Below are 13,824 nucleotides of genomic sequence, written 5' to 3' on the forward strand. Positions count from 1 at the left end.
ATTAGAACCAATAGGAGGAACCACCAGAAAGAGGAAACAAAACAAAACAGAAGGAAAAAAATAGTAAATGGTATGTTTCCATCTGCATTCAAACTACATAGTTCTTTCTCTGGATGTGGACAGCATTTTCCATCATGAGACCTTTGGAGATGACTTAGATCCTTGCATTGCTGAGAAGGGCTAAGTCTATCAATGTTAGTCATGGCACAAAGTGGCTTTTACTGTGTAGTTTACAGGCATTTTGAAATCTATCCATGGACCTCAGGTTTAAAGCCCTTATCCTATCTATCCTTTAAAGTTGTTGGGGTTTTTGTTGTTCAGGTATTTCTGTCGTGTCTGACTCTTTGTGAACCCATTTGGGGTTTTCTTGGCAATGATACAGCAGTGGTTTGCCATTTCCTTCTCCAGCTCATTTTACAGATGAAGAAACTGAGGCAAACAGGGTTAAGTGACTTGCCTAGGGTCATACAACTAGTAAGTATCTGAAGCCAGATTTGAACTCAAGAAGATGAATCTCCCTGACTCCAGGCCTGGCACTCTTTCCATTGTGCCACCTAGCTGCAATGCCACTTGGTATCCATCTTCCCCTTCAGACCTCACAGACAACTTTGTCATATGCCTTTTTACTTAATCACACATTACTGTATATTATAGTTACCTGTATTTGTGCCTTTCCCCTTAACTAGAATAACAACATGAGATCCACAATGGCAGGGGGTGCCATTTTGTCTAAACTCTCCTCCCCACTACCAGTACTGAGTATTTTGCATATAGCGGTTGCTTGACAAGGGTGTGATGAATTTAACTGAGATAGAGAAGTTGGGGTTGGGGATTCAATGGTGGTCTGGAGGATGGAGAGAGTAACAGTAGTGAGGAGTAGAGATGATGATGGTGGAGATCACCATGTTGATGAAGATAAAGATGAAAGGGATGGTGCTTGCTCACATTTGACCTTCCCTGAATTAGCTGAGCCTGTTGCTAGGAGGTCACTGAACAAAGGTACTGGACACAGGTTCCCTGCTCCTTTCTGGTACAGTGGAAGAAGCATCGGCAAGGGAATCAGAGGACCTGAGTTCAAATCCCACCACTGATGCTTGCTACATGTATGAGTTGGAGCATGTCATTTAAGCCATGTAGGCTTCAATTTGTTTTGTAAATTATAAAATGTTGGACTGTATGGTTCCTGGGGGTTCCTCCTAGTTCTAGATTTATGATCCCTTTCTGTAGCTTCTCCTCTTTATGGCATGAAGTGTATTTACCACTAAAACTGGCTCTTTTGGGGAGTGGCTGATAGCACAGCCTTGTTGGGGGGAGGGAACTTGGAAGATACCAGGGACTCTCCAGGCCTACTCTACTTCCTCAACTGCAGTCCTGAAAATTTCCCAGCCTCTTTGAGTCTTTTATGTTTTTTTTCAGACAAGAATCTGACACCACGATTGGCATCAAAGGGGTTGGCCAGCCCTGTGGAGTGAGTCATCCTGCCCTCACAAGGGGGTGGTGGCCTCCAAAGGGGAGTTTCAAACATCCATTCCAAAAAGCCAGTGTTACTCTAGCGACCTTGGCAGCATGCACAATAGCAGCCTGTCAGACCCCTTTCTCTCAAAAGTGCCTTCCTTCTACCACTTAAAGCTCATAAGCTTGAGGCATTTCCCTGACCTCCAAGGGTGGCCAGAGAAGACCTAGTGAGATCAGTGTGAAACACTTACCATCCTCATGGCTTTCTCACCCTCTGGACATCTTGCCGCAAACTGAGGATGATCTTAGGGGAAGAAGAAGAGTAATAAAAACAGGTGATATTTCTGTAGAGATTTAGGGCTACCCGTCCTATCTTGCCTGAGTCTGAAGAAGGAATTAGGCCCAAGGTTACAGTATTTATAGCTGAACTCACCCTCCCTCCTACTGGGCCACATCCTCTCTACACATATGAACACCTGGGTAAGAAGGCAAGGGGTTGGGGATGGGAATCCTTGTAGTATAGGACTGGAATAGAATAGGATAGGATAGAATGGGATGGAATAGAAGAGAGCAGAAGAATGCCAGAACTGAAAAGGGCCTTAGAACACAAGGTACCAAGTGGTATCACACTCAAATGGAAACAGGGTCCACTAAATTGTACGTGAGGATTCTTGCAGGCCAGATATTGACTGAAGTATTGATAGCATATTGCTATATTGACAGATAATATTATTGTTATCTGTTTTATTGTATCTTACTTATTTTCATTAAATATTTCTCAATTACATTTTAATCTGGTTCAGGCTACACTTGAGAGTGTTGGGCCATAGTTGATACCACTGGTATAGTGGAAAAAACATAAGGACCTGGGTTAAAAACCTAGCTATGATACTTATCAGCTGGAAGACCTTGGGTAAGTACCTTCTCCTCTTCAGGACTCAATTTCCTCATCTTTGAAATAAAAGGATTGGACTAGATCATGCCTAAGTTCCCTTCTTCGCTCAACATCTATGATCTTATGATAAGACCGGAGCACAGAGAACACAACAAGTCAGGGCTGGAAGGGAGTTTAGAGAACATTAGATTAAGCTCCCTCATTGTACACAGGAAAAATGTGAGGCCCGAAGAAAGGAAGTGGGTTAGTGTCTGAGCCAGGACTAGAAACCAGGCCTCCTGTTGTTGTTAACTATTGTTGTTTCACTCCGTTGAACCAAATATTCTTTTGTAATTAATAATATGCACTGTCATGTCCAACTCTCTGTGGCCCCATTTGGGGTTTTCTTGGCAAAGACACTGGAGTGGTTTGCCATTTCCTTCTCCAGCTCATTTTACAGATGAGGAAACTGAGGCAAGCAGGGTGAAGTGACTTGCCCAGGGTCACACAGTTAATAAAGGCCAGATTTGAACTCAGGAACATGAATCCTCCTGACTTCAATCCTTACACTCTATCCACCTAGCTATCCAGACCTCATCTTTACAATTACACAAATGATTAAAAGGTGCCAAGAATGCAAAATTCCACAGTGCATGTTATTAATTACAAGAGAATATTTGATTCAACAGAGTGAAACATTGCCTTAAATGCTCTCCTCCAACTAGGTATCTCTCATGCATATGTCAAAATCTGGCAAGATTCCTTGAAAGATGCAACAAGGGTAAATTTGGCAACTTTCTGAATATTAAAATCAAGTGAGGCACAACCATCTGCCTGTCAAAGGTATTTGCGTGGTCATGGTGGGTGCCTCGTGAAAAGTCCAAGTGAAAGAGGAATTTCCTATAGATGGGAGATTGCCCAGATGCTTGAGTTTGTAGATAACATTGTGCTGATTGCATCATGTCCCAGAACATAGCAAAGCCTATCAATGAGATTGATAATTACTCAAAAGAATTTGGCCTAACTGTTCACACAGGAGTGGGTAGCTAAGTGGCACAGTGGATAGAGTGTGAGGTCTGAAGTCAGGAACACTCATCTTCCTGAGTTCAAATCTGGCCTCAGACACTTACCAAGCTAGGCAACTCTGGTCAAGTCCCTTAATGCAGTTTGCCTCAGTTTCTTAGCTGTAAAATGAGCCGGAGAAGGAAATAGCAAAGCACTCCAGTAGCTTTCCCAAGAAAACTCCAGATGGGGTCACAAAGAGTCAGATAAGACTAAACCACAACAATCCACACATGAAAAACAAGTGGATGAAGACTGCCTATTGGGGCTCTACTCTTGGAGACTCAACCAAGTGGAACAAGATGATATGTGATCCCTGGCTCAAGAGGCAGCATATAGTGTAGTGGGGAAAGTGTTGGATTTAGAGTCATAGGTGAAGTAGAATTTAGCTAACTTTGAACCTAAGCAACTCCACCTTGGTTTTAATCAATCACAGGACTGCTGTAGTTTAGTGGGAAAGCAAAAAGTATAGCAAAGCTTCTCTGTAGGTTAAAAACTACCTATAGCATGTAGCCTATTCAAACAGATGATTTTGGGGCAACTAGGTGGCACAGTGGATAGAGCACTCGCCCTGAAGTCAGGAGGACCTCAATTCAAATCCAGCCTTAGACCAAACACTTGACACTTACTAGCTGTGTGACCTTGGGCAAGTCATTTAACCCCAAATGCCTATTAAAAAAAAAAAAGAAACAAATAGATGGTTTTGAATTAGACTCAATTGCCTGTACTACATGTCATCTCTATCCTACTTTAATCATCCTGCTTTAATTATCTGAACTCTGTATCATGTGTCTTGTTAAAGCAGGAGTATTTTAATGGGTACACTTTTACTCCTATATATTTTTGACTTTTTTTTTGCAATGAGAATATTTTCACTCCCATATTTTTCTGTATCCTACTAGTAAAATATTTTGCTATGACAAAATACCTCGTTATAACCAATTAAAAGGACTGGAGCGTCAAACAATCAAAGGAATATCTTGAGCATTTCCACTTTGATTTTGCTAGATTTTTCTGTATAGAAGGAGCAGTGTAGGAAAACCAAAGTGAGTTTGTGCTCAGAGATGCTGATTCTCTCAGGGCTGCCCCCTTGCAAGTAAAATGTCTTTGAACTTTAGTGATTGTCTTGAAGGTTTTTTTAGGTACCATAACATAGGACAAGGGTTTGAATCCTGACTTTTCTACTTCCCACTATCTGTGTGATCTTGAATAAATCACTTATCCTCTCTGGGCCTCAATTTCCTCATCTGTAGAAGGTAGGCCCCTTCCTGTTCATAATCTATGGCCCTATAATCCTAAATCTATGGTCCTAAATGAGACAGTGAACACTGTAAAAGCTTGGAGAAGGGTGAGATCACTGTATACTGCACATCAGGGAAAGCTTTGTGGAGGAGGAGGAACCTGAAATGGGTCCTAAGGGATGGGGAACATTGGGATTGGTCAAGAGAAGGGGGTGTGTGTGTGTGTGTGTGTGTGTGTGTGTGTGTGTGTGTGTGTGTGTACAGGACTTCAGGGATAAGCCTGCTGTGGGTGGAGGTAGGGAAGGTGTGTATGGGGTGGAGGGAGTGGAAGCATAAACCAGGCTAGAGGGATGGGGGTGGGATGAGTCCAGAACAGGGGCTAGATTCTAGGAGGTCAGTATTAGGAGGCTGGACTTGATCTTTCTGACAATGAGACTCTATTTCCAGGTCTTGGACAAGGGAGGAAGAGCAATGATTCCCTCCCTGGGTTACGGTGAGTAGGAGGCTAGAGCTGACCCAGAACATAGAACACAGAGCAGGAAGGACCCTTAGAACATAAGACACAAAGTGTCAGAACTGGGAAGAAACCTTTAAGAGACTGCCTAGTCTAATTCCTATATGATACAGATGAGAAAACTGAGTCCCAGGCTACACACTGCAGGAGACACAGTAGATGAAGTGTTAGTGAATGCATGCAATCATTAACTTCTTGTCCACACTCAGTTCGTCTCTCCTCTTGCTAAGTCCCCATTTCCTTGTCTCTGTTTTCCCAGCCCTTATCTCTCCCCCTTTCTTCCACGAGAGCCTCAGTGGCTCTTAAAACTTAATGATTAACAGTGCTGATGGTCCATTGGGGTAGGCAGGGGTGAGGGTAGGGGGAGTTTGGGGCTTTCCTTCCCTAAAGAAGCTACAGGAGTCTGGCTCCCTTCTCCAACCTCTGACCCAACCCAACTTCCCTATAAGTCTTTAGGTGCATCATGTCAGAGCTGAAAGGACCCCTAAGACTTCGAGTTGAGGGGGGAGTGGGTAGAGAGAGGGGAGGAGGGGAGGATACTGGTGGTGCCTGAAATATGTGATCCTCAAAGGAGTATATCATCACTTCCCCTACCAGCTGCCCCCCAATCTCTGAAAGAAGGGGCTGGGCCGGACGTGCGAGGCTGGGGGTGGTATAGGTTCCCTGCCCCTTCCTGCCATTCTCCAGTTAGATGCAGAGGGCACCAGGGCCCCTGGGCTTAATAGCAGGATGTAGCTCAGCTCTAGTTCCCGCAACCCCCTCCCCCTTTTCCCAGATTTGAGATGTTGGTAGTGGGAAAATCAACTTCGAGGCAGGGGCCAGCTTCCCCTCCGGGGTGAAGGTGTGTGGGTTTCCTTGCATGCCTGCTGGAAGCACTTTCCTTTGCCAATGCAAATGAAGCCTGTGTTTCCCAGTAACCCAGCCCAGGGCTTTGGGGGAGTGACTGCTGGGGGCAGCCCGTGTAGCCACGCTCTGCTGGGCAATGCTGTTTCCTCACGGGGAAGTAGATGGGAGAGCGGGCCAGAGGAGTAATAATAGCTGACTTTTATACAGCTTGATGGTTTGCAAGGCATTTTACATACATAATCTTGGTTAGTATGGAAGAGTAAGGACCCAGATGCTCTCTTCACCCTCTCTTAGTCAGCCATCCTTTGCTGAACAACTTCCGTTGTGAGAAAATGTTACTCGGGTCCCCTTTGCTGTAGCTCTTAGCTCTTTCTTTTCCAGGATCAGGGGCTGTGTCCCACTAACGCTCTATGCCCTCTTGGGGACAGAGAGAGCCGCAGATCTCTAGTCCTGGGACAACAGGCCCAGGCACCTTCCCCCGTTTCTCTAGCTCCAGGCTCAGCTCCAGGTTAAATAGCCTGGGGCCCTGGAGCCTTTTCTCAGAATTTCCCTATTCTTCCCCAACGAGGCTCCTCGATCCAAGTCAGGGAAGTAACAGCAAGCAGGGTAGTTTGTCTGGGATATAGAGTGCATCGGGAGAATAACATAAAATAAACCAGGAAAGGCAGGTTGAAGCCAGACTGTAAAGAGTTGTAGTTAAACGCCAAAGAGAGTTTTATCTTATCTGAGGGACAACAGAGAATCACTGAAGCTTCTGGAGGTGAGGAATAATAGAAGCAAACCTGCGCTTTAGGAATATCCATGTGGGGCAGCTAGGTGGTGCAGCAGATAGGGCACCAGCCCAGGAATCAGATCAGGAAGACCGGAATTCAAATGTGGCCGCAGACACTTAAGTAGCTGTGTGACCCTGGGAAAGTCACTTAATCCCAATTGCCTCCACTCCCCCGCCCCCCCCCCAAAAAGAGGAATATCGGTTCAGCAGTTGGGTGGACAGAATTAAGAGGAGAGAGACTGGAATCAGGGAGACTAGTTTGGGGGAGGTGGCTATTAAAATGCTGTTCCATGTACATACGCGAATGAATGAATGAGGCATTTATTAAGTGCTTACTGTGTACAAAATACTGTACGAAATGCTGAGGATCCAAACAGAAAGGCAAGGCAGTCCCTGCTTTGTACTGTATGTATTCTAATATATTCAGTATCTTATCACCACGCCTTCGCAAAGGTCTCCCATGCTTGGAATATACTCCGTTCTCCCCTCTGCCGTGTGGAATGCTTAGTTTCTTTCAAAATTCAAATTAAGTGTGAGTGGCTTATAGGAAGCCTCTCAGGATCTCCCTAGTTGCTAGTGCCCTTCCCCCCAAAACAACTGTGTGTACATGTTGCATATACCATGCATTTTTTTTAGCTGTCTAGATGTTCTTCACTTCTCCTCCTGCTCCACCCCATCAAAAGTAAACTCATTGAGGTTTTTGTTGTCATATCCCCACTGCCTGGCACGTGAGTGGTACCTTTATTAAATGCTTATTGAATTGACTAGTCTAGGTGAGAGGGGATCAAGGCATGAACTAAGGTGGTGGCTGTGTAAATGGGGAGAAAGGGACAGATTAGAGAGACTTGTTATGAAGGTAGAAATGTGGAGGTGACAACTATCTGGATGGAGGGTGATGGAGAGTGAAGAATTGATGATGACCCTAAGGTCACAGATCTGATGACTGGAAGGATGAAAATGCCCTTGACACAAAGGAGGAAGTTTGGAAGAAGTATATAGATTCAGGAAAAGATAATGAGTTCAGTTTGGGATATACTCAGTTTGGGTCATCCATTTGGACATGTCCAACAGGCAGCCAGAGGTGCAGAATTTGAGTACAGAGTAGAGCTGAAGGTTAGAAATGTAGATTCAGGAGTTATTTGGATAAAGATAACTGAGCCCATAGATTGATGAGAGAGACAGGGACAGAGAGAAACAAAGAGCTCCCTCAGGACTTAGCTACAATTGGGGGGACAGAATATGGATGACTATCCTCTGAAGCACCCTGAGAAGGATCAATCAGAGAGGTAAAGGAGAACCAGGAGAGAGTGATGTCCCAAGAGCCTGGGGAAGAGAGAGGCTCTAGGAGATGGTGGTCAACCATGTTAAAAGATAAAAAGTCAAGAAGAATTGTAAAGAACAGCTAAGAGATCTTTAGTGACTATGGAGAGAGAAGTTTTATTTAAATGGGAGGTTGGAAACCCCATTGCAAAGGAAGAAGTGAGAAAGGTGAGGCAGAACATAGATGGGTTTTCAAGGTGTTTGTGAATAGGGTGGGAGGGGAAGGAGGAGGAAATATAAAATGATAGTTTGAGGGTAAGAGATTCAAATGTGGGTGTCTAAAGAATGGAAGCAATCTGGGGATGTGTCAGGCAGCAGAGGAGATTGAAAATTAGAGAAAGAAAAAAGGTGATGGGGCAAACTACTGGAGGAGACCTGGATGTGGGGGTAGAGGGATGGCCACAACTAGGAGAGGTGGGCTTGGCAAGGAAAAAGTTAACGTCTTCCTCAGAAATGGAAACAAAAGAGAAGAAAAAGAGGATTTGAAGAATAGAATTGAGAGAAATAGGAGCTTGAGATGGATTATCTCTATTTCCTCTATAGAATATGAGTTAGATGGGGATAGAAGTGGAGCTGGCTTAAGGAGAGAGTCACAGGTTCTGTGAGGGATTCAATAGAGAGTCAGTCAGGGAAGAGCAAAAGCATTGCCACATAGTGGTTAGAGCCCTGTCAAGATCGATCAGCTGGTTTTCATTTGTAGTGGATTCAGCAATATCATGTAACTTTTTCCAACAGTGCTTTAGAGAAGGCAAGATGATGGGGATAACCCAGAGTGGGCTTTGGAAAGGCACAGGCAAAGATGGGAGAAGGGGGCGAGGGAGTCAAGGGTAGACTTTCCTAGTGTGTAATTGAAGTTGTTGACTATTATAGGGTCAAGATTTTGAAGGGAGGAATGTTATGCCAGAAGAGGAGTGATAGACTAGGAAAGTGGGTGAGGTTAAGTGGTATGACTAGAGATCAGGATTAGGAAGAATAGGTTTAGGAGAAGTGAGATAGAGATTGAGAGGGAAGGATAAGAAGTAATAGGCTAAGAGAGGAATATTAAAGTTCTGAACCACGGAGGTTTAACATTCATAGATGATAGGGAAATTGAACTGTCTCTGTATGCCAGAGTAAGGAAGAGGCTTGAGGGAGTGCAGAACTTGAACCCAGGTCTTTCCTAACTCCACATCACCATTCTGCCTCTCTAGTCACCAGTTTTTTCAAAGAATTCTCATCTAATACAATTTTATTTTTAAAAATAAATATAGAACATTTAGCATGTGAAGGTGGGCTCACCATGGAGTTGGTCACTATGTCATAACTGGGAAGAGTCCTCTGCTTCCTAGAGGGATGGATGATTCAGACATTCATATCATATCTACCCCTCCCAAACTCCTGAGCCCCAGGAGCTTTAAGCATGACTGGTTGGACCCATAGGCATCCTAACTGGGGTTCTCTTTCTAGTCCTCCCTGTCAGAGCTCGGCTTACATTCAGGGGAAGGAATCTCCTGGTCTCAACCCAGGTCCCTGGTTTCACCCCAGTCGGGACTGAACTTCCTATATTGGACTGCATGTAATACATAACAATATTACTCAGGTAATTTTGGATATTATAGCTTCTTATGGCATCTTCCCTAGAATATGAGCTTCATAAAGTCAAGGACCTCATCTTAGCTAAACTTTTTATCTCCCCCAGTACTCAGGAGAGTTCACAGCATGGTTTAATGAATATTGAATTAGTTACCTGTGTAGTTCTCTGTGTCTATATATAATTCAGTACTAGATTGAGTACCACAAGGGTGGGGACATGATTTTATCTAAACTTTCTATCTCCCGGGTCTCTGTTTTTCCTCTATATAGAGGGCACTTGAAAAATGTTCTATTGTATTTTGTCTTCTTAGAATTCCGCTATTTGTGTTTCCCATGTCTGGGGTCAGCATTGCTCTCCCCTGGCTCCTGTTTAAAGGAATGAACTCCTTTTTTGGGAAAGAAGCATACATAGTCTTTCCCACTTGAGAGGGAATATGTTTATCTCTTAATTTCTTAGAAATAGGTGGAACCAGGGGCTTAGGAACAGGAGAGGGGAATCTGGTGACTGGTTGGATATGCTATCTGGGGGAAGTAGAGGGGGACATCGGAATGGAGAGATAAGGAAGTCAAGAAGGGGAGGCCAGGGTTGCTGAACTAACACCTTTCCCTTATTCTTGGGGGGTTGGGGGGAGGGACATCTGTGCTTTCTGGAATCCCTCTGTCCCTTTCCCCAGTCCTGGGGTCCTCAACTCCATGAAGAATCCACTCCAAGGAGATCTCTCATCCTTTCATCTTTAAGAATACTGAGTGAGGGACCCCACAGGACCTGCTTTTCCTCTCATCCATGCTGCTTTCTAAATGCAGGTGAGGAGCACTTCCACAGATGCAGGTACATCGATCTCCTCAAAGAGTCCCTGGCCTGGGAGAGTCTTTGGTGCCTTCTTCAGCAGGGCCTGGGCATGGCGAAGGAGAAGCTGGTTTCGTCTTCGGCCCAGCTTCCTAAGGGCCAAAATGGCAGCCACGTGCTCCTGCCTGCAGAGAGACCATCCCAGTGAACAGAAGCAAGTCGTGGGATCATGGGATTTTGAGCTGGAAAGAACTTTTCAGATCTTCTAGTCCCTCATTTTACTGATCTCCCTTAATGCTAATGCCTTCCCTCTAAGATTAGATCCCCTCTATCTGGATTTCCAGTTTCTTCTTGTCTTCTCTCATTAGATTATAAACTCTTTGAGGGCAAGGACTTTCTTTTTCTTATTTGTATCCCCAGCGCTTAGCACAATGCCCGACACATAGTAGGAGCTTAATAACTATTGAACTGAATTGATTATTTCTAGTTTATCCTGCATATAGCTTCTTTGCACATAGTTGTTTACTTCTTGTCTTCCCCATTAGACTGGGAGCTCTTTGAGAGGAGGGACTGTCTTTTGCCTTTCTTTGTATCTCCAGTGCCTGGCACAAAGTAGGTGCTTAATGTTTATTTAATGACTGAGGTGGGAAGAGAAGCAAGTAGAAGATTTTGACAGATATAGGCTTTGCTCCCCAACAGTAACAGTGGAAGTTTTAACATAAACCAAAGTATATACCACCTGATAACCAAGTTTACAAATGACACAAGGCTAGGAGGAAGGTATTTATTAAATGCCTGCTATGTGCCTGATGGGCAGCTAGGTGGTACAGTGGATGGAGGGCTGGGCCTAAAGTCAGGAACACTCATTTTCTTGAAGTTCATATTTGACCTAAGACACTCTGTTTGCCTCAGCTCCTCATCAGTCAATAGCAAACCACTTCAGTATCTGTCTTTGTCAAAAAAAAAAAACTCTAAATGGCATCATGAAGAGTCAGACATGACTGAAAAACAACTGAAATATGCCTGACAGCATGCTAGGTGTTTTACAAATATTATGACATTTAATGATTACAACAATCTTGGAGAGTAGACACTATTATTATCCCCATTTCCCTGAGGAAATTGAGGCAAACAGAGGTTAAGTGACCTGTCCAGGGTCCCACAGCTAGTAAGTATCTGAGGCCACATTTTAACTCAGGTGCTCGTGACTCCAGGCTCAGCACTTTACCTCCTGTGTCACCTAGCTGCTTCCCTAGGAGGGCTGACGAACTCTTAGATTCAAGTCAAGATGCAAAAATACCTTCACAGGTAAGAATGAGGGGCAAATCTAATAAGATGCAACCTCACTGAGATACTGCAAAGTCTTCTACTGGGTTTCAAAGAATTGATTGCACAAATACACGAGGGAGAAGGTGTGGCCAGACAACAGGTCATGGAAAAAGCATTTGTGGTTTGAGTGGCCTGCATGCTAAATATGAGGCAGCAGTGGGGCATGGTGCTCTGAAGAGCTATGGTTTCAGACTGCATTGGTAGGAACACCCTTTGTAGGAAAAGCACTGTGGCTTCTTGGATAGAGAGCCAGGCTCCTGGTTAGGATGACCTGGTTCAAGTCCTCCTTTTAATACGTCCTGGCTCTATGATGTTGCATAGGTTACTTAACCAGGCAATGCTCTGAGATGGTAAGCTGCAGATCTGCAGTGGTAGAGGGGCCTTCCTGAGGGACTACTCCCTAAAGAAGGAAGGCATGGAGGGAGACAATAATTATTCAAATATTTAAGTGCTTGACTTAGTCACAAATAGTGCCTCATTTGACACAGTGATGAAATCATTGGTCTGGACCAAACAGAATAAGGGATATGAGAGTACTCCTGAGCTCTGCCCTGGTCCAAACCCATCTGGAGTCTTGTATGAAGTTTTGGGCACCACATTTTAGGAAGCATATTGTGGCAAGCTAGATTGAATCTAAAAGAAGACAACCAAGATGGGCTGGGGGTATGGAGAGGAACTGAAATTGTTCAACCTAGAGAAGGGAAGGTTTAGGAGTAATATAGTTATTGTCTTTTTTTGTCTTTTTTTGGCTAGGCAGTGGGGTTAAGTGACTTGCCCAGGGTCACACAGCTATTAAGTGTTATATGTCTGAGGCCAGATTTCAACTCGGGTCCTCCTGACTCCAAGGCTGGTGCTCTATCCACTATGCCACCTAGCTGCCCCTAGTTATTGTCTTTAAGCATCAGGCAGCTAAGAATAGAGTGCTCGGGCCTGGAGTCATGAACACTCATCACCCTGAGTCCAAATATGGCCTTTACAAGATGTGTGACCCTGGGCAAGTCACTTAATCTCAGCCTCAGTTTCCTCATCTGTAAAATGAGCTGGAAGAGGAAATGGCAAACCATTCCTCTTGCCAAGAAAATCCCAGATGTGGTCATAAAGAGTCAAATACACCTGAAACAACTGAACAACAACAACATCTGGGTGGCACAGTGAATAGAGTGACTTGGAGTCAAGACCTGAGTTCAAATTCTGCTTTAGATAATTTCTGGCTATGTGACCCTGGCCAAATCACTTAATCTCTCAGCCTCAGTTTCCTTATCTGTAAAATGGGGGCGATAATAATAACCTATATCACAGAGTTGTTGGGAGGAGCAAATAAAATCATATTTGTAAACTGCTTAGCCCAGTGCCTGGTACATAGTAGGTGCTTAATAAATGCTTGTTTCCTGCCTTCCTAATGGTCTACAATTTTATTTACTGAAATCCTGGGAGGTATAGTTAGTGCAAACAAACTTTAAAGCCCTGTATTAATGCTTGTTGTTTTTCAGTCTTGTCCAACTCTTCGGGACCTCACGGACCATGCTGTCCATGGGGTTTTCTTGGCAAAGACACTGAAGTGCTTTGCCATCTCCTTCTCCAACGGATTAGTGTTTGTTATTATTAAGTACATGGAGAATTATTATGTGGAGACAGGAATACATTTGTTCATCAGGCCTCCAGAAGGTAAAACTAGAAACAAGGAGAGTGGGGGCAGGTGGAATTATAAGGAGGCAGATTTTGGCTCAGTACAAGGAAAAATTTCCCAATTAATCAGAGCTGGAACCGGCTAACTTGGTAGAGAATAAGCTCCCTATATTGTAGCCGAGGCTTGATGACACGCAATCAGGAAGGCGATATGAGGGATTTCTATGGAGGTGAGGCTGGGGTTGGAGAGATTGAACTAGACATATTTACTCAGAGGTCCTCCCCAGCTCTGGGGTTCTGTTAGGCATAAAGATATCCCGTTGGGCACTTCAGGCTGGATCATACCTCTACAGTGGCAGAAGAGGAGGTTTGAGGAAGATCAAACTGAGTTTCCTGACTTCATCCTCTCAGAATAGCGACAGTCCA

The 13,824-nt window shown here is 44.2% G+C and overlaps 1 protein-coding gene across 2 annotated transcripts in view; it reads right to left on the minus strand.

Annotated features, from left to right (window-relative positions):
- Positions 1 to 7,069: 7,069 nt before the first annotated feature.
- Positions 7,070 to 13,824, minus strand: part of EXOC3L4 (exocyst complex component 3 like 4) — an 80,929-nt gene continuing 74,174 nt past the window's right edge. For both annotated transcript variants that reach the window (XM_020971185.2, XM_020971186.2), the window contains exon 13: positions 7,070 to 10,628. In XM_020971185.2, the coding sequence (XP_020826844.1) occupies positions 10,451 to 10,628 (178 nt within the window). In that variant the 3' untranslated portion in view covers positions 7,070 to 10,450. The remainder of the gene's footprint in view (positions 10,629 to 13,824) is intronic.

The sequence above is a fragment of the Phascolarctos cinereus genome, unplaced genomic scaffold (assembly GCF_003287225.1).
Source record: "Phascolarctos cinereus isolate Bilbo 61053 unplaced genomic scaffold, phaCin_HiC Scaffold_2;HRSCAF=192, whole genome shotgun sequence".
Classification (NCBI taxonomy): Eukaryota; Metazoa; Chordata; class Mammalia; order Diprotodontia; family Phascolarctidae; genus Phascolarctos; species Phascolarctos cinereus.